At 42.7% G+C, this 20,818-nt stretch overlaps 1 protein-coding gene across 3 annotated transcripts in view; it reads left to right on the plus strand.

The window, feature by feature from the left end:
* Window positions 1–20,818, plus strand: part of LOC119224402 (protein unc-13 homolog C) — an 85,416-nt gene that overhangs the window by 10,842 nt on the left and 53,756 nt on the right. For all 3 annotated transcript variants that reach the window (XM_062561823.1, XM_037481327.2, XM_062561824.1), the window contains exons 2-8: window positions 634–4,819; window positions 10,676–10,698; window positions 11,276–11,322; window positions 12,339–12,417; window positions 15,044–15,097; window positions 18,567–18,786; window positions 19,756–19,983. In XM_062561823.1, the coding sequence (XP_062417807.1) occupies window positions 775–4,819; window positions 10,676–10,698; window positions 11,276–11,322; window positions 12,339–12,417; window positions 15,044–15,097; window positions 18,567–18,786; window positions 19,756–19,983 (4,696 nt within the window). In that variant the 5' untranslated portion in view covers window positions 634–774. The remainder of the gene's footprint in view (window positions 1–633; window positions 4,820–10,675; window positions 10,699–11,275; window positions 11,323–12,338; window positions 12,418–15,043; window positions 15,098–18,566; window positions 18,787–19,755; window positions 19,984–20,818) is intronic.

Consider the following 20,818-nt stretch of genomic DNA (forward strand, 5'->3'; position numbering starts at 1 on the left):
CATCAGGCTAAATATTCATTTATGATGAACACATTCCGACAAGAGTATCGTAGCACCACCGAAGCAATTAGAATTATTGACTCTCCTGCTGTAGCAGTTTGATTCATCCATGTAGCCTTTTGTCTATTGACCTTGACTGACACTTGCAGTGTATACATTCATGAATTTGCACAGAGTCATGTACACATGCAATTGATTAACCCACCAAGCCACCAACCCCTATGCAAGCTCATATACCCAATGTCCTCCTTCGCTCTCTTTCCTTTTTTCTATGTCTACCTCTGGAATACAGTGTAGGTGATGTAGAAGTATAGGAGGGACGGGGGGGCTTGGATGTATTGTAAGATTTGCCATCGAGACATGCAGCCAACACACATTCTTTAAAAGTTAAAAAAGAGTTTGAATGTTGAAATGAATAATTTCATTTTTTCCTGCATCTTAATCAGGGTTTTCCTTGAATAATAGGTTTGGGAATTGCTTAATGAGAACATTTTTACATGATGCATGGGAAGATGAATCCGTACGCTGTTCTTGTAATTGCAAAGTAGGAAGGGTTCTTCCTGCTTGTGTTTGAGTGGGAACTTGGAATCTGCAGCTACATTGTAAATATCTGTTGTTATTTTTATCTTTCAGAGGGATGTTCCATTTCGGGAGGAAGTCAACTGGATTTAAAAGTATTTGTGACTCTATACTTGGACAATTTTAGTGAGTCAGAGCCGGGATCCGACAACCCCTTTCACTAGATGATGAAAACTGTTCAAAGGATTGCCATCCATGGTTTCTGCCCTAATAAATACTATATCATACTACATTAAAAAGATTTGTAAAGGAATGTTTACAAAGAAATTGGCAAACCCAATTAAAAAGAAAGAGAGAAGCGAAAATAAAGAGCCCAAATTGACCTATGATTTGCAAGGACACCATCCAGCTCTCTCTACCACGCTGAAAACTACAGTAAAAAAGATTTCCAAATGCTCTTCGGCACGTAACCTTTCGTTGGAAGACGACGACGGAAAGTACGACTGCTCATCCCTGTCACCCACTTTCAGTTATCGTGTAGCTATCGCAAACGGACTCCCCAAAAACTCGCTTTTTTTGAATAATAATGAAAGTATCTTTCCCGGAGTTCTTTCAATTGATGCTAGTTACTCTGACTCTTTGAGTGAGCCAAAACTTGTCAGGAGATACGACGAGCATAAATCACACACTATGCCAGTAAGACGAAACAGGAAGAGCCTCATCAGTTTGGCTCCCTCTGATGGCAGCTCTGAGGGCGAGCGGGTGGAACGCTCGAGTCTTCACACACTTAGGCTGGGTGCCCTACGGAAGTTAAGAAAATGGAAAAAGAGTCAGGAATGTGTCTCCTCGGACTCTGAGGTGAGCAATTGGAGGAAAACCTTGGGAATCCGGAGCAAATCCTTGGACCGCGCTGGACGCCAGCAAAAGAGCTCAACCTTGGAGCCCGGCTCCTCTTCCACAGGCTGCATCAGTCAGACACAAGATGTCATGGAGATGATCTTTAAGGAGCTCCAGGGGATCAGCCAAATAGAAACAGAACTGTCTGAGCTCCGTGGCCATGTAAATGCCCTGAAAAGCTCCATTGATGAGATCTCCAGCAGCGTGGAAGTAGTTCAGAGTGAGATTGAGCAGCTTCGCACAGGATTTGTCCAGTCTAGAAGGGAAACCCGAGATATTCATGACTACATCAAACAAATTAGCCACCAGGCCAATAATTCAACCTTGAGGTTCATTAATGTTCCTGAAGAAAGGTCAGAAAAAACAGAGTGTCTAATTTATAAAATACTAAAAGAGAAAATGGGTTTCATTGATGCCCATAAAACCATTAAGATTGAGCTTGCTCACAGGTTAGGGCAACAACGAGAATGTTCTAATTCAAAACCCCGGCCTATCATTGTTATTTTTGCAACAACTCAAGAGCGGGATATAGTATTAAAAAAGTGCTATAAACTCAAAGGAACAGGCATTACAGTCTCTACTGATAGCTTAACTCCTGATGGAAAGGAGAGAAAAGACAAAACAATGTCCTCCTCACAAACTTATGAAAGCATGGATATAAAGGTCTCAGGAAAGGATAAGGTGGTGGAGAGTGATGACTGGGACTCAATGGACAGTGATAAAGAATTAGATGAATTAAGCCGAAATAAATATGCAATGGTTATTTCAAAGCCCTCTCACAGGAGCAAATCAGAGAAGAGGCGATCCCATGACCATAGCCGGTCAGGAGAGGAAGCAGGCTACTCAGGCGCTGTTCACTATGCCGACGACTCTTACTATGACCCAGACAAGCAGACAAAGGCTTACTATTCTGATTTGACCACTGGTTGGCTTTCTCAGAGTGACTATTCCACCCCTAAACTCAGCCGCTCTGAATCTGACTGCTCAAAACTTTGTCAGTCATACTCTGAAGACTTTTCAGAGAGTCAGTATTTCACACGGGCTAATGGCTGCCCGCTGCTGTCCTCCTCAGATCAGGAACTGTGGCAGAGAAAACAAGAAGACATGGCTTCCTCCTGGTACGCTAGCGACAGTCACCAACTTAGCCGTGAGAATCGAACATATGAACACAACGAGGTTGAGACTACGGAAACTGTTGACAGTGGGGTGAGCAATGGATTGGTCGGCATATCTGGGGACAGAAGCCACTACAGTGGCTCCCAGCTGTCCCTGCAAGGCGACTTATCACCCTGGAAAGACTGGCACCATCTAGAACAGGGTGCTGATTCTGGCTTGGAAGCTTCCATAGAGGTTAGCAGTCCCTTTGACCCATCAACCATCCCTGGTTTTCCAGAAAACATCACCAAATGTCAGGAGGTCGATCTGCAATTTGAGGGAGATGAAGAATTCATGATGCTTGACAGAGAATCTTTATTACCACCTATTACCACCCACATCATTGCCCCTGTCACAGAACGTGAGCATGTCATCAAGACATCTGCTAGGCAGTCTAAGGAGGGAAATACGCAACTCACAAAAGAAAGCACAAAAACATCATCTAAAGATGTACCTAAAACTGCACAAAAACAGACAAAACTGGCACCTAAGGAACAAGCAACAAGTGTCAAAATATTTCCTAAAGAAAGCTTAAAGGTATCTTCGTCTAAAGTTACCTCTAAAGCGGCTCCTAAAGAGTCACCTAAGGAGGTTCCCAAATCTGCAGCTAAAGAGTCCTTTCAATCCCTCCCCAGCCCTAAAGCTACACTTAAAGATGCAACAAAGCCCAGTGTTAAAGAAATTTCTAAAGTCACTTCAAAGGTAGCTTCTAGTGAGGCTTCCAGAGTGACACCTAAAGTGCTCCCAAAAGACAGCCCTACCATGACTCCTAAACAAAGTCCCAAACAGTCACCTAAAGAGAGCCCTAAAATAACTCCTATTGAGAGTCCCTTTTTAACCCCTAAACAGTCCCCTAAAGAATCTCTTAAAGGCATCGCTAAAGACTCCCCACAAAATGCATCTATAGGAGGTCTGAAAGTTGCTGCCAAAGAGGTTACCAAAGAAGCTGCAACACCTCCCCCAAAAGAGGTATCAAAAGAGGTGCCTAAGGAAGCATCTAGGGAGACTAGTAAGGTACCCACTAAAGACGTTGCTAAGATTCCACCTAAAGAAGTTTCTAAGATTCCACCTAAAGAAGTCTCGAAGGAAGCCACTAAAGAGAGCCCTAAGTCGTCCCCCAAAGAGACCCCTAAAACCTCGCCAATGGAAACCCCCAAAGCAGGACCTAGAGTGGTCTCTAAAGATGCCCTTAAGGAAACCCCCAAAGTCATTCAGAAAGACAAATTCCCCGAACTGGATATCAATCATAGCTTCCACCAGAACCAGAGTAAGTCTACGACCATGTACCGCAGTCAGAGTGAGATCCGAACCGATAAGGTGGAAGAGGTGCCCAAGTCATGGAGCAGTAGGCTCAGCATAGATCTCAGTGAGAAGTCCTTTGGTTTTGGCTTCGGCTCTACGCTGCAAAGGGCAAAGTCAGCTTTGGAGGTTGTTTGGAAGTCTGGCACTCAAACTCCTACTGCTGCTCCTCCCGAGGAGACTACCAATTCATCATTTATGGGACGTTTCCGCACCCTGTCCACCTCTGGTGTAAATACCTCTAGTGGTACAATAGACTCCGACGCCAACACAGAGCCCATTTTCAACAAGGCAGAGGAAGATAAAGCAAGAGCAGAGGCGGAAGCCGGGGAAGAACAAGTGGACAACGAGACCCACTATGTTGAAGTAATGGAGCAGGTGTTGGCTAACTTGGAGAACCGATCTAATACTAATGAGACAGAGGAGACAGATGAGACTGCTCAGGAGTGTGAGACTTCTCAGGACTACGATGTGTCGGATGACATTGAGGGCTCTCAGGACAATGATGCCTTTCAGGATTTTGAGGAACCTCAAGATTTTGAAGCACCAGGAGACCATGAGACAAGTAAAGAGGCATGTGTACTGGAGTATGATTGCAGCTTGGATGAAGAGTACAGTGAAGAATTTGAAAACCAACTCACAGAGGACACTGCTGAATATGACGCCATGGTGGAGTACGTCGACGTAGAAGAACCGGATGACAACGACGTGACAGAGGAGATGGAAGAGGCTGATGAGGAGTTAGAGGACATAGAGGAGATTATAGAGGAGGACACTGAGGGATCTGAAAAAGTCAAGCAAGGGCAGGAGGATGAAAACAAAAACGTTCCAGAGGAGAAACCTACGGAGCCCCCACCCAAGAAACATGTGAGACCCACATTCAAGGAGGCAGCATTGAGGGCCTACAGGAAACAGATGGCTGAACTGGAACAGCAGATCCTGGCAGGAGGTATGACTCTTTACTACTATGTTTTGTTTGCCAGTGCCACTTTAATTTTCTACAGTTTGAGAAGGCTTTGCGATGGTGATACACAGTAGAACCATAACGGTAACTTAAAGCTGCTTGAGCATAAAGAACTTGATAGAAAGACCACAAATTGTTAATACTTATGATTACTTACAAAGTGACCGACATCTCAGCTTTGACTGTTTTGAAAACTCATAGTTTTGTTAGTGGCTTGTTTGGACATTCAAGTCTGTCTGAGAAGTTTGTCAGAAGAGACAAACAACTAACAAATATGGACAACTTGGATCTGTAAGTTGGTTGTTTCACTGACAAGATGCACAAATTAACTCTCAGATATTCAAACATATTTTACACCATCTTGTTTTTCTCTGAGTTTCATTCATTTTGAGTTCAACAAATTAATGAGGGGATTTTCTCTGGGTGGCAGTATTACAGGTGGCATTATCCTTGTATTTGTGTTTCCATGGCACTACTCTGCATTCTCTCATAGTGGATTGTGGCAAATACATTTTTTTTAAATTCATTATCCACTACAGATTTTATATTGTACAGTAGGGTGGCCTTCAAACCTGCAATTCTTCAAAACAAATGAAAAGATAACTACAATTTTGCTATTGGGTGTCATTACGTTCGCACTGCCAGACATTTAAAGCAATTGGAACGTGTTTCAGTCAATTTACTTTCCACGGGGATCGTTCGGTTTTTCCTTGATGTTTGCACTGCGGTGTGTTAAAATATTGTTCATTCCCTACATTCAGTAGAATATTGTGTGCGATGCTCTTACAAGTCTTTGTGCCATTCCCTTGGCTTTCTGCACTAGCTTTTGAATAGAAATGCAGTGAAGCTGACGGCTTGTGTAAAAAAAATGCAATTTGAAATCAACGTGGGTATATAAATGGTTAGGATTTTAACATTGAAGGAAATGGACCAGGGAATTACCACTCTTGCTTAAAAGGAAAAGGCTCTTGACCTACATGTGTAGCTGCAGCTCATGCTGAGGTAGGTACTGTTGCTCAGAGAATACAGGTTACCTGAAGAACTGTGAAGTGTGACGGATCTTTGCATAAACCCTTTTATAGAGGCCACATTCACCAAACATACTGCACAGATTGTTGTTTACTAAAAATCTTCTGTTAGCAGTGATTCTGTGTCTAACAACGTTTTAAGACCGACAATCTGGATCTTATAAGAGGGAAAGTATACCTACAGTATGAATAGTCATCAAAAGTAATATTCTTATATACACACCTCTACTCTCATTATTCAGTCTTATCAAATGTGCGTTAACCCTTCCACGTAAAAACGGTTGGAACAAAGCTCCTAAAGGATGCATCCATTATCTCAATTATGTCTCAATTGATAATAGATATTTTAGGCTAATACTAGTTTTCATGTTTGCTTGATAAGAATATCTAGTACCACATACAGTATGTGTTTATATATATATATATATATTTCTTTTAAATCTCACTGACCTACACAATCAATCATGACAATTAAAGGACTTTGCTCACGACATATCGTACTCAGTGGAACGTTTACAGTTGAAGAACAAACATTCATGTTATGGCAACATCAAATCTAAATCACCTCAATCGTGCTGTTTATTGATTGATTGTCATTTTTTATTCTTATATATTGATGAGGAGAGCTAAGAGTTTATCCGACAGTCTGCCTCACAGAGTGATTGACTCATTATGTGTAGTGATTTCTCATCGTTGACTCGCGCATGTGCGAACTGAGGCATGCTGCAGACTGCGGGCATATGACTCCGGATTTTAATGTGTGACCAATTTTCATGGCTGTCCGATGGCTATTGCCTCTTTTCTTATTTTTCTTTTAGTTATTTGTCTTCAGTATTCTGCTGGTCACTTGTATTGCTCTTTAGTGTTTTCCTGTTCTATGAACATTAACAAATGAGTCTGTCATATTTTTAGTTTACTCAACAAATCAAACCCTATAAAGACAGAATGAGACATCACTATAAAGCAAAGAAAGACACGTTTTTGTTAATCTGGTGTGTAGTGCAATCTTTAAATGAATAGATATGGATAACAAAGTCAGCCTGCTTGCTGACTTTCTTTATCAGAACAACAACAGTAATTCAATGCATTTTCCTTCTGGAATATTGCACAAAGCATAAATAAATGATGTCTAGATTTGATCAGTGTGATGGACAATAAAGATGATTAAAATAAACCCTCAGGATAAATGTTACCATTTGTATGGCCGTGGAGACGTATTCCTGATTTGCTCGTCCATTTCATTATTTTGTTAAGTTTAAGTCTACAATCCTGCAAACAACTCACACTAGAGTTAGAATCCCTTGAGGTTCTTTATATTATGTCAATAAATGATTTACGCTCTAAATAAAAGTTTGTTTAAACAAGTGTCAAAGTGTAGTTACGTTAAACCTATAATTTAGCCAATGGGGCTTGACACAGAAGCGACGTCAGCAATCCTCAGACTGTAGACATGCACACTATATATTCCCCCCACCCACCCCCCCGATTAGCTCCATGCCTTCGCCTCGTGCGGCTGCTGATGTGTGCACTGCTCGTGCTCTGAAGCACGCTGGCCGGTCTGTGTGGGAACTGTTCGGGGAGTCTCAGGCGTGCTGCCATTTTTGCCAGGCCCGTCTTTAACCGGCTACAGCAGTGTCTTTATTCAGATGCTAATTCACACTCCCATGGGCATTCTGTAACCAGGTCAGCCTTGCTTGGAATATTTATAGAGGTCTGCTGCGAGTGAAGTTTGCTGCTCGCTCCTGGGGGAGTAAAGAAGGTGAACCCTCTTTATGCTTAGTTCACCATTTCCAGAGAAAGTGTTGGTTTGAAAAATGTGTCTTGTCGGTTATTGTTGTAGGTGATGAAATAAAATTCAAAGTCCTAACTGGTTAAGTATTACTTTTCTTTTTACTTTTCAGATCTCAGTTCCCCAAACAAACCAGTGCATCTTTGATAAGATAATGGTCAAACCTTGTTTTACCCAAAGGCTCTATTCCTTGTTTGTGTCTACAAGGAGTCCATTTTGGAGCAAAAATAGAACAAGATAAACCCTCTGACATCCGACTGTCGCACATGGGTTGGTTATGTGATATTGTTTAAGGCTCAGATCAGATGAACAGGATGTCTACAAATTGGCACCATATTTTTATTTAATCTAAGCCTTGAGGGCTACATCCTCTGAACAAACACACACACACATTTCCCTTATGTCTCTCTTTTTATCACAAATCCTGTGACACAATAATTAACGACAGAGCTTTAAAAAGGTCTGAATATGTGGTTAAGTTAAATGTCCGTGTATTACCTTTAGCTGCATGTTTCCTTGCACACCAACTTGAGGAAATCTTTAAAAGTTTTGCTCTCTTGTCGTTCAAGCGAGGATCAAACTGAACAAATGGTCCTCACAACCGTTACGTGAAAAAAAAAGAGCAAGTAATACACCGTTTTGTAATTATAAAGACAACAGATCGATCTATGCAATGATTGCTACAAATATCTGGCATAAATAAATGATGGATAACTAAGCAAACAAATACAAGTTGTTTTATTAGCTAAGCAAACAAGCACATCACAACTGTAATACGTTTTACTATTTAACTATGTTCACATGTTCATGTTTAATTACAGTTAAAAAAAAATAATAATACTATAATATAATAATAATTGTAGCTGTGTTTTAACAGAGAGCTGGTTCGTTGTCTTGCAGACATTTTAAACCTTGTTTGTTAAATGAGGCTTTGGGATCGAAAGGATGCTTCTGTCAAAGAAAGGTAATAGAACATTATTTATAGTAGTTTTCATAGGAGTCCATAGGTTTCCTTTTTGAAATGACCTGGATTTTGTGTAAATCGGGAGTGCAGAACCCCAAAATCTGCTCACCATCACTCAAGTGTTGATGGTGTAACTCAAGTCTTCTACGTTATGGTAGCTGATTACTTCTTTGCTTTTATTGCCAACCATGTTAAATAGCGAAGATGATGGGTGTCCTTGTGTCGGCTGAAGAGAGATTAAAATGCACCGTTGGTTGAGATGGGCTGACTGATGGAATACTCCAACGTTAACACCGTCGAGTAAAACATTTGTGCCGAGGCAACGTTATGAATATCGAGAAGGAAACAAAGGAACAGGTGTTTGTGACATCTGTGATGGCTCTGTTCCAAGGTGAAATGCTCAAGACGTTAATAACGAGTGGGCTCTTTCTGCCATGGCATTTCACAATGTATGGATTCCTTTGGTAAAAGGAGCAAAGTGTTATTTATTTGGTTTAAAGATTCACGAGCCCAGAAGAACATTCTGTCAAGTTAAGCATCTACAACTTTTCTCGGTCAGAGAAAGATTTACCTTAAAGAAACCAATACTGGCTGCTGGCTGTGGACATAAACCTCTGGGTTTAATGCCACTGTTGCAGCAGTGTGAAGGTCACACTTATTACTGTCTTGACACAAGGTGGAAATATGGGCCATATATATATATACACACATGCTCCTTGGAAATATTGTCCTTGTTGGACTTGATCATGGCTAAACACATGTTCCTGTGTGTGTTGGCCCAGGTACAGGTTTTACTATCAGCCATGTGGAGGCTTTTCTGCTCCGGCAAACCCTGATCTATGTGCGCTGTAAGCATGTGTGTTCGGCACTGAAATGCAGAATTTACGGCTCCTGTTGCCCACAGCACACACACACAGAGGGTTTCCCTACCAGTCAATTACATTTTTGTTCCATGGACTCAAGGCACCTGGGAAATTCGGTTCATATCAGCAGCCTGTGCCCTATCTTGGAGGTTTGGCTTTATCTAGTGCAGCTGCAGACTTGTGGATGCGGGAGACGGCACTATCTCGTGTGCTGTGCTGAAAGAAGCTTAAGCTGATTGCTGTCCGTCGTACCCACCTGCAGCTCAGCTCCTCTTTTAATGCCACGGGTCTGCGTTTGATTTCACGTCACAGAGCAATCACGTTATCGTCGCACTTGTATACTAAAAAGGTTTAGTCTACAAACATCAATCTTTTCATATGAGCTAAAATATTAAGTTGTAGAAATGAAAAACTCTCGCGCAAGCTCGTATCCTTTTAAAATGTTTTCGAAATGATCAGTGCCTCCTTGACACAAACAGATGTTCACTGAAACAGCCACTGAAACACTAATGGTACTATAGAGCACTCTGAGTTACAGCATCCACCAAATACTGCGCTCTATTAATGTACAGCTCCGAGGTTAATAATTAATATCCTCATGATGGGATTTTTTTAACAGGTATCAACTTTCAACTGAACTGATTTTAACTAAATCCAAGCGATTTTACTGTATTAGTGACGCAGACACGGCACGTGAACAACAGACAGTGTTATTGTGTTGTTTCAAGACACAATTTGATATTTCTATTGTGAACAGCTGTTTGTTGCACATTAGACCATGATCATGCTGCCATTCATCACACATGGATCAATAGCGCAGTAATTACACCGCTTGGGAACGGCACAGAAATTTTAAAAAATAGCAGTAGGCTACAAACCGCATATGTTTAACTAATGTGGTCTTTCTCCATAGCCGGGAGTGTTAACTCATGCAATGCTATCGATCAAAGGTATATATTCTTTTATTCATGTTTCCATTTAGAATATTCTATACGAGGCTGAGAGCCTTCCGGTCAGCCTTTTCCACTGCTTTTACAGTATTCCTCTGTTCATACACATTTTCCATGAGGCACTCTGACTTTTTTTTCCCTGCATAAATGGTTTCGGCAAAAATTGTGTGGTCAAGCGACCAGTATGCATTTCCCAGTGTGATGGTCTTTCTTAACAATCCACCCTACTGTCATTTTCTTCTTTCAGACAGCAGTGCTTTGGACACACAGGTTTTTAGTCATTGTTTATTATCTACCCCGTGGATAGCATGTGCATGGGTTTGTGTGTATGTGTGTGACATTTTTGTTTTGTATATGGTGTGATGGTTATTTTCATCTCACCTGAGAGAGTGGGGTTTGTTCTTGAAGTGACGTCTGTCGGTGTGAGAGAGAGATTGCAGCATGTCCCATCGAGCCCTGTTGTTGTTGCCTTGTGATAGTCGTCCTTTTATTCCTTTTCAGAGGAAAAATGATTTGTATTTTAAACTGGACCATTTGGTCAGTGGATGGGAGTGTTACACAATAGGCAAATCTGGCCTGGAGCACTAAGAGCGGCAGAACTCTCAGTCTTGAGCCGACAAATTACATTGATGTGGAACAATTTGGTCCTTTGCCTGCGGTGTCTTTGCTCCCTTCTCTCCTCTCCTTTCTCGTGTCCCGAACTGAACTCCAAATGTACTGTATATTCCCAAAGACAATTTGTCATCCTATATATTTATTTTGTCTTCATTTTGCTGATGTTTGCTTTGTGCTGTGTGCACTTACCTTGTATTCCTTGTTTTACATTGTGTGTTTCTTCTCTCTGCAGCCTCATAGTATTTTGGACCCAAAATTGCTCGGCTTGCAGACTGGGGGGTGAGTGGTTGTTCACTTCCTGATCTGATCAGTTCACGAGTAAATACATCTTAGCTGCTCTGCTGTTTAGGACCCCCATTGTGAGCTGCATACAGCAGACTTGTTGCAGACATACTCATTCTATGGCACTCTCTGACTGTGCAAGATGCCTGATGCTTTCACAATATCTTATAAGGAACTAATGCTTCTGGCTCCACATTTCTGATTGTGTAAACAATTAGGGTTGAGAGTCGAAGCCCAATGGTGTTAAATAATTTCGTAATGGAACAGTGCTAATAATCATAATTAACCTCCATTACCTCAGAATGCGCTCTGACTTTGCAGCCATCGTTGACGCAGTAAAAAGCCAGGGACCCGAGGGGGGAGCCAAGGGCCGTGGGCAGGTCGTCAGACCGGGTCTCTTTAGGGTGGTACCGCCGAATTTGTTGAGAGGGTGGAGAGAAAAGCTCGAGGAGCTTCATTTTTGGCAGATGCATTTGGGCCTTGATGTCATGCTGAGGTCATTGGAGGTTCTTTGAGTGACAGTTGAGGTGAAGCCACGGAGAGAGCCTCACGGGATAGACCGGTGGTGAAGCAGTGGGGGAACCGTGGAGAGATGGAGAGAGCCAGATATGTGTTTGCCAAAGCGTTGTCTCAGAACTCATCTAGGACGACTCCATTTATGAGTTTAGGAGAAACCAAATCTTCAGAATTCTCAAAATGTAATATGAACATGTATCATAGCGGCAACCCCCAACCAACCTTTAGATAAAAAGTGGAGGAGGGATCCCAAGGGAACAGCCGAGGGTGAGAGGATTACATGGAGCTCAAGTGTTGGTGGTCGTTACCAGTCAAGCCAAGAGGAAGGGGGGGGGGGGGGGGGGGGGTGGGAGACAGGTTAGGTGGGAGGCATGATCCATGGTATTTGCTGGCTGTGTAAATCAAGCGCCCCCCCCCCGCCTTCCCCTGTTGTAATGTCTCCCACAACATGGCATTATTATGTTATTAATACACATTAAATCCGTCTGCTTCTCCAGGGCTGGCAGTATTCTTTATGGCATTGACAGCATGCCAGATTTACGCCGCAAGAGGACAGTGCCTCTTGTCCGAGACCTGGTGAGTCATTGGCCTCAACGAGGTTATGTGTTATTTTTTATGAGTGACCCCACATTATACCACACTGGTGGAATCCTGCACCGTGTGAGTATGGAAAACTGCAGGAGACAACTCTAACTTTGCTGGGTATCTGGGATTGGAATGATTCTTTCGTTATGTAGTTAAAAAAAAACAACCAAAAAACTCTAAATATAATAGAAAAAACACGGCAATAAGGAGTTCAAGGGTAGTGAAAGCCGTGGCCATAGTGTAAAGCACTGCTTTGTAGCGATTACTAATGTTTCAGTATCCATAACTACGCCTTGATTAGTTAGCCAAGAGAGCGTGTTTAACACATTGCATCACAGCGATGCTCTTCCATTAGTTTTTATTGGAACATAATGTGTCGTAGAGTATCCCGCAGAGAGGCCTGTTTCAGTGGAATCCACTCTAGCTCTGAGCCACATGGTTCGTCCGTCTGAGGGACAGAGTTCTGTCGAGATGCCAACCGTATAAATGTCTGTTTATAACTGTTTGTCCTTCGTGTGAGCACAGTTTGTGTCTGTCTTGTGTTTGTTTGTTTATCATCTTTGTGTATTTTAGTCCAAAAGGATGGAAGACATTTTTAGACATCTAGAACTAAGTTGAGTTACAAACCAGCTGTGTAATAACTAGGCATTCTACTCTTAAATAAAAAAAAAAAGATTTGGATTTTCCTGTGAAATGATATGACTATGCAGCTTGATTTCATACACATAGATGCTGATGAATGTTTATATTACGGTGAACAACATGAGTTGATGCTGTATTTGTCCATATCCCTCATGAAATTAATAACCAACAATGTCTTGGTAAGTATGGGTTGTCATTTTTAAATTTAAATATTTCTTTGGATTTTGCGTGTATATATGCCATCCCTACATAGACCCATAACAGCTATGGGTGATATTTTTCAGTGAGTTGTCAGATTTCAGCCTCGCCGATGCTCGGCCATTTTTCTTCCTTTTCTTTTGGTTGCTCGGCAGGTTTCTATAAATTTCATTCAACTTGAAATGTTGACAACTCAACCCAAAAATATATTCTGACTTCTGATTTAACTGTGTGAGGCTTTTAAATCATGTAAAAGTGACACTGAGCAAGCCTTTTACACGTGGGATGAAGTCAGTTGTCAGCAGACTAATTGGTCCCCTTTCATGCCTCTCCTTTTGTCAATGTCCCCCACTTGCTGTGTGATTGCTTCCGGGCAGCTGCAGCGTTTGATTGGAAACGGACGGCAGGGTTCCACCCCCCCCCCCACCCCCCATACCATGGCGGGACGCAAAAGCATAAAGAAAAAAAACAAAAAAAAAAAAAAAACACGAGCATTATAAATGGATTCGCCAAAGCATTGAAGGCTACATTGCAGATGGATAGATAACATCTGGACACTGGGTCTTATTGTATTGCCCGTAGCAACCTCAACAGTGCTGGTGCATGTTGATAAACTTCAACACTCGCGGTTCATGTAGAGGTCACGTTCCCTTCTACATTCCCCATGGCTTCCCATGGATCTTTACCATAGCTGGGCCGTACGAACAAGAGGGTCGTGGTAAAGACTGATCCGATATTGTCAGCTGTCCATGTCTGCATTCCTCTGTCACGTAACTTCCTCGAGTGTGGGATACACGTTTATCGATCTCTGGTTACTCAAAACTCACTGGATATTAACACAACAGCCAATTTCCATGTGTGTATTTGTGTTCGTCCGTGTGTTAGCTGTTTGTGTTTGTATGGGCGTGTGCTGTTAAATGTTTCGGTACGCGTTCGAGTGTCTGAGCAGATCCGCGCGTGGGTGTGTGTGTGTGTGTGTTGGTGTGTTTTTTTTTTTTTTTTCAAGTGTGAGTCTGAGTGAGTTTGTGTTGTGCAGTACACCTGGCTTCACCCATACGTCAGTGTGTGTGTCTTGTGTTTCTCTGTTTGTGTCAAACTAATGTGCAGAGCAGACAGCAGAAAATATGATCAAAGCTTCATCCAACAGAGAACTGAAAATAAATGCCAAGCATGACTGCAGTTAAGTAACTTCCAGTGCATGAGTGGATCAAAATCATGCAACGGCTGTTTAATCTCTCTTGATGAATAGTTGAACTTTTCTAGAGCTCTGTGCCCTAACCAGCAGTACAGTGCATGGCAGTTGAGACACCTATATGCGCTCAGAATGGATAGTTTATTACAATTATTCTGCTGTTTGTCCTTTAAGAATTAACTGTCCCGCATCCTTGTCTAATTCAAGTTCTTCATTTCTTTCATTCTCTCTTCTCGGCCTCTTGGGGAACACAGGCTTTGGTAAGCTTTCTATACTGTGTGCCTGCCTTTTTGCACCAGCTAAATGCTTCATCAGAAAGGGTTGTTTTTGTATTCGATCTATTGACTTAATGTGTTTTAGCCGGTATTTGTCCCATATCTATTCAGGCTTTTTTCTTGCTCTCACAAAATAGTTGGCTCCATTCACAAGCTATTTAACTCTATATATAGTGCCACTCTGTGTTAATCCATTGATATTCTATATAAAGCTACAGAAACTGGAGGAAAAAAAATGGGTCGAAAGGATTCATCCCTCTTCATTATCTCTTCTTTCCGCTTCTTCTCTCAGACCCTCACTGCTCGAAAGGCAGGCATCTCGTTCGCTCTGGTGAACCGGTCCACCCTAAATAACGAGGATCTGGTAAGTACTGACATGGCCGCAATGCCTGCATGGAACGTCATTGTCTGTTTATTGCGGCGTCTAATTGAGTAACGGAGGGCTCTGCAGGGACACGGGATGCCGGACCCATGTTTGCTCATTATTTTTTAGGGTGCTGGAGCTCCGACAAACTATTATAGCTGTGCTGTTTGCTGCAGCCACGGAACGTCAGGGAACCCGGGACCACAATGCCAGGAACATTCTGAAATGAAACTCAGGTGGCGGTCATCAGTGGCTGAATGAATTTTTCTTACGATGCATCTACTGCGCGCATCCACCGCCCGTCTCCCCGTCACTCTCACATCTACAAAACACACCGTTCTCGCCTTGTTACATTATTTGGCTGCGTTCAGAAATTCCCCGTCAATAAATATGTACGTAGCTTTCCGAATAATAATTACGGGAGACGGGAGTTATGCAGAAAAGGCAGAATCTCTCAGTCGATGGTGTGAGACCATTTTGTGTTGACCTCCAGAGCTCTGTCTGCATTAATTGACTGCAACCCTTCCCTCCCGGAGGGGAGAGAGCATTATGGGATGCAAACAGCAGGAGAACGCAGTTCTTCAGCAAGACAAACAAGCTCAAGTTCATATCTACCGCTGTGCAAAATGAGGCTGCATAAGCCCACACAATTACTAGATCTAAATATGTTCTGCTCGTCATGAACGCACATTTCGTCTTTTCAAACATGAGATCTGGCCCGAACTTATCTACTTCACGCACACTTGACTTGGTCCTCATGCTTCACGTGCCCAGTTGTCCTCCAGTGACATGGTCTTGATTGCTGACTGATATGCTTCTCATGAAAAGGGCTTTAGGGGTGAGCTACTCATATTCCAGATGACGGAGAAATGACGTGATAGATGCACGGTGTTAATTGGCGGAAGAGGGGTGCTGAGTCGTGGGCACATTTGGAGATTGCACCACAGTGGGAGAACCAGGACTTAAACAGGGATCGTTGTCCAATATTCCGATTCGGAGCAAACAAGGAAATGGTTTAATCATTTTTGGCTGATGGGATACTGAATTGCAGATTGGTCAAAGTAGGACAGGCAGATGTCAGAGTTTTATCTGCAGCATTAAGTCCAGGAGAGCGCTTTCACTGTGTGGACTGAAACTGTACTCGGAAAACGACCATATGCTGTTTAAGAGTGTGGCGGAGTTAAGGGGAGAGAGGAACGGCGAGGAAAGTAGGGCCCTGGGATGAGGATAAGGGAGAGGATCAGAGCAAAGGGTGTCTTGTCACCACCAACCCGCTCGCCCCTTATTCGTCACTGTGTGCGTCAGTCATGTTGAACGATCCGCCCACGACTCCAGGGAGAAGGATGTTTAAAACCTATTTAGAGTGAACTCATCTCCCATCCTCTATTCGCCTCATCGCTGCCCCAATTCCTCCATTGTTTTTCCCCTTGTCAACGTAATGGATTTTAATTTGATTAAAATATCTTACTCTGTCATTGCTGACACGTAGAAGCCTCTGCTTTTTAGAGCAGAAGGGAGCGTTATGTGTGGGCTGGCCCGTGTGTCCGCTCAATGTTCTGTGCTGCATGTGATCCGAGCACCCGTGTCTTTTTTAACAGTGACGTTAACTGTGGCTGTGTTTACCTGCAGAGACAGAGGCGGGGACTCTGTCCGGTATTCAGAGAACACAAGGGGGCCCCGATCTGACATGGGTCAAGTAGTGTCTGGCAATAACATCTGACGCGTTGCTTTAAGTCAGTTCAGATATCATGAGGTCAAGTTGTTACTACCAAGCTAGTACCTTGATTTGAAAATGCTTGCCGTTGAGTTACCCCCCAAGTGATTTAAAAAAAATAAATTAAATGTTTAAATTGCAGCATATATTCCTTGTTAAGCCCAAGCTGGCACAGTATTTCAAATACTAGTATGGAGGAAGATCGCTTTCTCTCAGGCAGAAGCTGCAGCTGTCAATCAATTCCAGTCGTGTCTTGCACAAAACCACCAGGGTCACCTCCCAGCGTAACACATGCGACTCACACAACATGCACTCTTCCCACATCTGCTGCGCAGAGTGTGATGCTGTGTCAGGACTGAGAGAGAGAGTGTGCACAGAAAGAAAAAAAGAGAGAGAGATGAAGAGGACTGTCAATATCCCACACTCATAGACATCTTGGCTCACTCATGCGCTGCAGGCGCTTTCAGGATTCAACAGTCCAGCATTTCATTTGGTGAGGAGCAGGCTCACCGGGCGTGGCCTCAATGTGGCTCAATGTGTGTAAACTGTGGGATAATCACAGACATCTGCTTCATCCCATCATTCTCAGATTAAAAAGGGAAAATCTCTCTTGTCGCCCTGCTGCGTTTCATTAAAGGTCTTCCAGGAGTCAGCAGCCTCTCGGTTGCATCAACGGGTCTTTCGCAATGTTAGATGGCCTTGTTGTCCTGTCATCTGGTGTTTAATCATCTCTGCTAGTGTACGTGTGTGTGTGTGTGTGTGTGTGTGTGTGCGCGCGTGTGTATACAAGCAGTGCGGTAGCCTTCGTGGTAGAGTGCAGGGCTACTGTCCAGGTGTTAAAGCCTATTGTCGACACAGTGGGGGGGGGGGGGGGGGAAGGGCGGCTGAGGAGTGGAGCGCAGTAGAAGCAGAGAGCAAGTACCGATTGAAAATGTATTTCACCACCATACGTCTTCTTCTCTTCCTCTGTCAGCTTCTCCCTCGCTCGCTCTTTCTCCCTCTCAATTTGGATAATGCTCACTTTTAAAAACCTTATTTACAGCATCCATCGATTCTGCCTCCCAGAGTTGGCAGGTCTGGGCCCGCTATCCAGCCCTCGTGGATGTCAGGGCTGCTGCAGTAAAGCACTCAGTTTGAGGAGGGTTCTGTTACAATGCAGTCGGTACCGAACAGGCCTCTTTAAAAGACTTTAAGTGTGTGAGCAGCAGCAGCAGCTTGTTAATCTAAGCTCATTGAGACGGAAGGCTGATTCACTCTCAGACTGCTGACCTCCTCGGTGGTGACAAGCTAATCAGAAAAAGGATCAAAAAACCCTCCTGCCGGCTATATACCGAGGAATCACCTGTTGGATCACTTTCTCCAACAACAAAAGTGGAATGATGCTCCCGTGCTGATGAGCTGCTTTAACTACTATCATTCTAATGAAGATTTCTAGAACGCAGGTGTAAATTTGATGGTATTTAGACAGCAGATCATTTTTCATTTAGCCTGCGAAATATCTCTTTCCTCTGTTTAGTTTGTAAACGTTATGCGTGCTACTTTTGTACATTGTCGTCCCTCAGAGCGGTCAAAAGAATACCTCTAGTTATGAAACTCATTCTAAGTAGAGTTGTTTTTATTATCTTTGAATGTATTAATAGTATTTTTCTCTTCATCATCAGCTGCACCTCTCTGCTGTTTGCACCCTTGTGTACTTCCCTTGTCTTCCTTACATCACTCCTCACAATTTCCCGATGCCTGCTATTTCCTTCTCAGAAACTACACGTCTTCAAGAAGACTCTTCAGGCCTTGATCTACCCGATTTCATCCACCACGCCTCATAATTTCGAGGTGTGGACGGCAACCGCACCCACCTACTGCCACGAGTGCGAGGGGCTGCTGTGGGGCATCGCCCGTCAGGGAATGCGCTGCTCGGAGTGCGGCGTCAAATGCCACGAGAAGTGCCAGGACCTGCTCAACGCAGACTGTTTACAACGTGAGGATGTAGATCAATCCTAGAATGTAGTGTACAGCTCACAAAGACTTTAAAAAACACGCAGCCACGTTGTTACAAACGTGTCTCCCGTTGGGTGTGTGTAGTTGGTGGACTTGCTTGATTGGAGTTTTTACAACATGACAGTGTTCTCTTATGACTATCAAGTCAGATTTTTTCAAAAATAAGGGCACATCTTAAAAATATTGTTAAAAACTAGAACATTAAAACTTCTCACAGAGCTATTATTACCCCTCATCCCCCACATTTCTATAACTAACACTATTCTGTCCTACAGTATGGAGGACGGCTGTTATGTGGATTTGTGTAATACATATTACACATCCTCTTGTGCAGTGCACTTATTACACTGGAGTAGCATTTACACTGCTCAGTGGAACTCATCACAGTCCTGTGTCATTGTTTCCAATGTTTCAGTGTAGCCCAATAGGAACGATGTGACGACGATCCCCAGGCGATCCTTACACACTCCAAATGGATTAGCTACACTGGCTGTTATCAAACTCAAATGTTTTAGTACTCTTTTCAACAGTATTACAATGTCTGTTTGAATTGCGATTCATCTTAATCACATTTGCAAGTGTAGATACACGATGCCGTGTTTAGATACGAGGAATGAACTTCTATTTGTTTCTTTTTTTTATTACAGAGACTCATTCACATAACAAAAGGCATAATATAGTAAATAGATAGTTATTTGTGATTTCTCAACCTCCAAACACACTCACACAGTCACACGGGCAACATTAGATTAGGATTCTGAATAGTGTAACGCAGTATCATTCACTCAGTATTTAAGAGAACAGAAGGTCATGTACCGGTAACCATGGTTATTTAAATATAAGTCGGGCAGAAATGTCCTGTATTATGAGTACACATGATGGATACCTTTTCTAACTATTCCTTAGTATTAAACATGCAGGCAAAACACTGACTTTTGTCTCCTTTCAGGGGCAGTGGAGAAGAACTCCAAGCACGGGGCGGAGGACAAGACCCAGAACATCATCATGGCAATGAAGGAGCGCATGAAGATACGGGAGAAGAACACTCCGGAGGTGTTCGAAGTGATCCAGGAGATGTTTCATGTCTCCAAAGAAGACTTCACTAGCCATCTGAAGACAGCCAAGCAGGCTGTTCTGGACGGGACCTCCAAGTGGTCGGCCAAAATCACCATCACAGGTTAGCAGGCTTCCTGTGATTACATCAGAAAGTCCATCTTCAAACCATCTGATAAAATGTTGATTGTGTTTATTAACATACCCTGTCAACTTTGCTTTCTACCTCCGTCACCAAATTAACAAAACTGCCTTTACAAGGCTTTTCTGAAATGACAGACTAGGTTATTATATTTAGTATTTACTTCTTGGTCTTGGTCATTAAACATTGACACTGAGACGCAATCATTCCTGCATATTTAATTAGAAAGAAGAACGAAATGCAATTTAAAAAAATGATGATGTACTTTGGGGAGAATGAATTTGTTGATAATGCCGTGATGGTTGCTAATTGTTTTGTAGAAAAGCAATGATGATTTTGTTGGTCATCATGTGAAGACTGACACCAGGACACAAATTTGCAGGCTAAATTACTCTCAAGTACGTAAGTGAATCTTATAGGTGCTCAGTCCGTGTAAAATGTAACTTTAATGAAAACAAGATATAAGTTAAGCAGTCAGAGATATAATTAAATTGCCTGCCAATTTTTAAATGGGGGCACAGTAAATACAAAGCACCTGAGAGGCAGTGGTTCTTGAGCTCACCAGGATGCTGATTTGTATGGTGTACTTTGGAAATAACCCCTTCCCCCCCAAAGCTGCCCTGCAAGCTTTCTCAGGGATGCCAATCAAAATGTCAAGTCCCTTAGTGAAGTGTGACAGTACAGCCCTTTCCAATTTATTTTTTGTCACGCTTTGGAGCCGTCTAGTTCCTGGGATAAAATAATGGTTATTTGCATTATAGAATAGTAGATCTCCTTTCACTTACCTAACCCCCCTTGTCTTTTTTATCACTGTTAA

The sequence above is a fragment of the Pungitius pungitius genome, chromosome 4 (genome assembly GCF_949316345.1).
Source record: "Pungitius pungitius chromosome 4, fPunPun2.1, whole genome shotgun sequence".
Taxonomy (NCBI): Eukaryota; Metazoa; Chordata; class Actinopteri; order Perciformes; family Gasterosteidae; genus Pungitius; species Pungitius pungitius.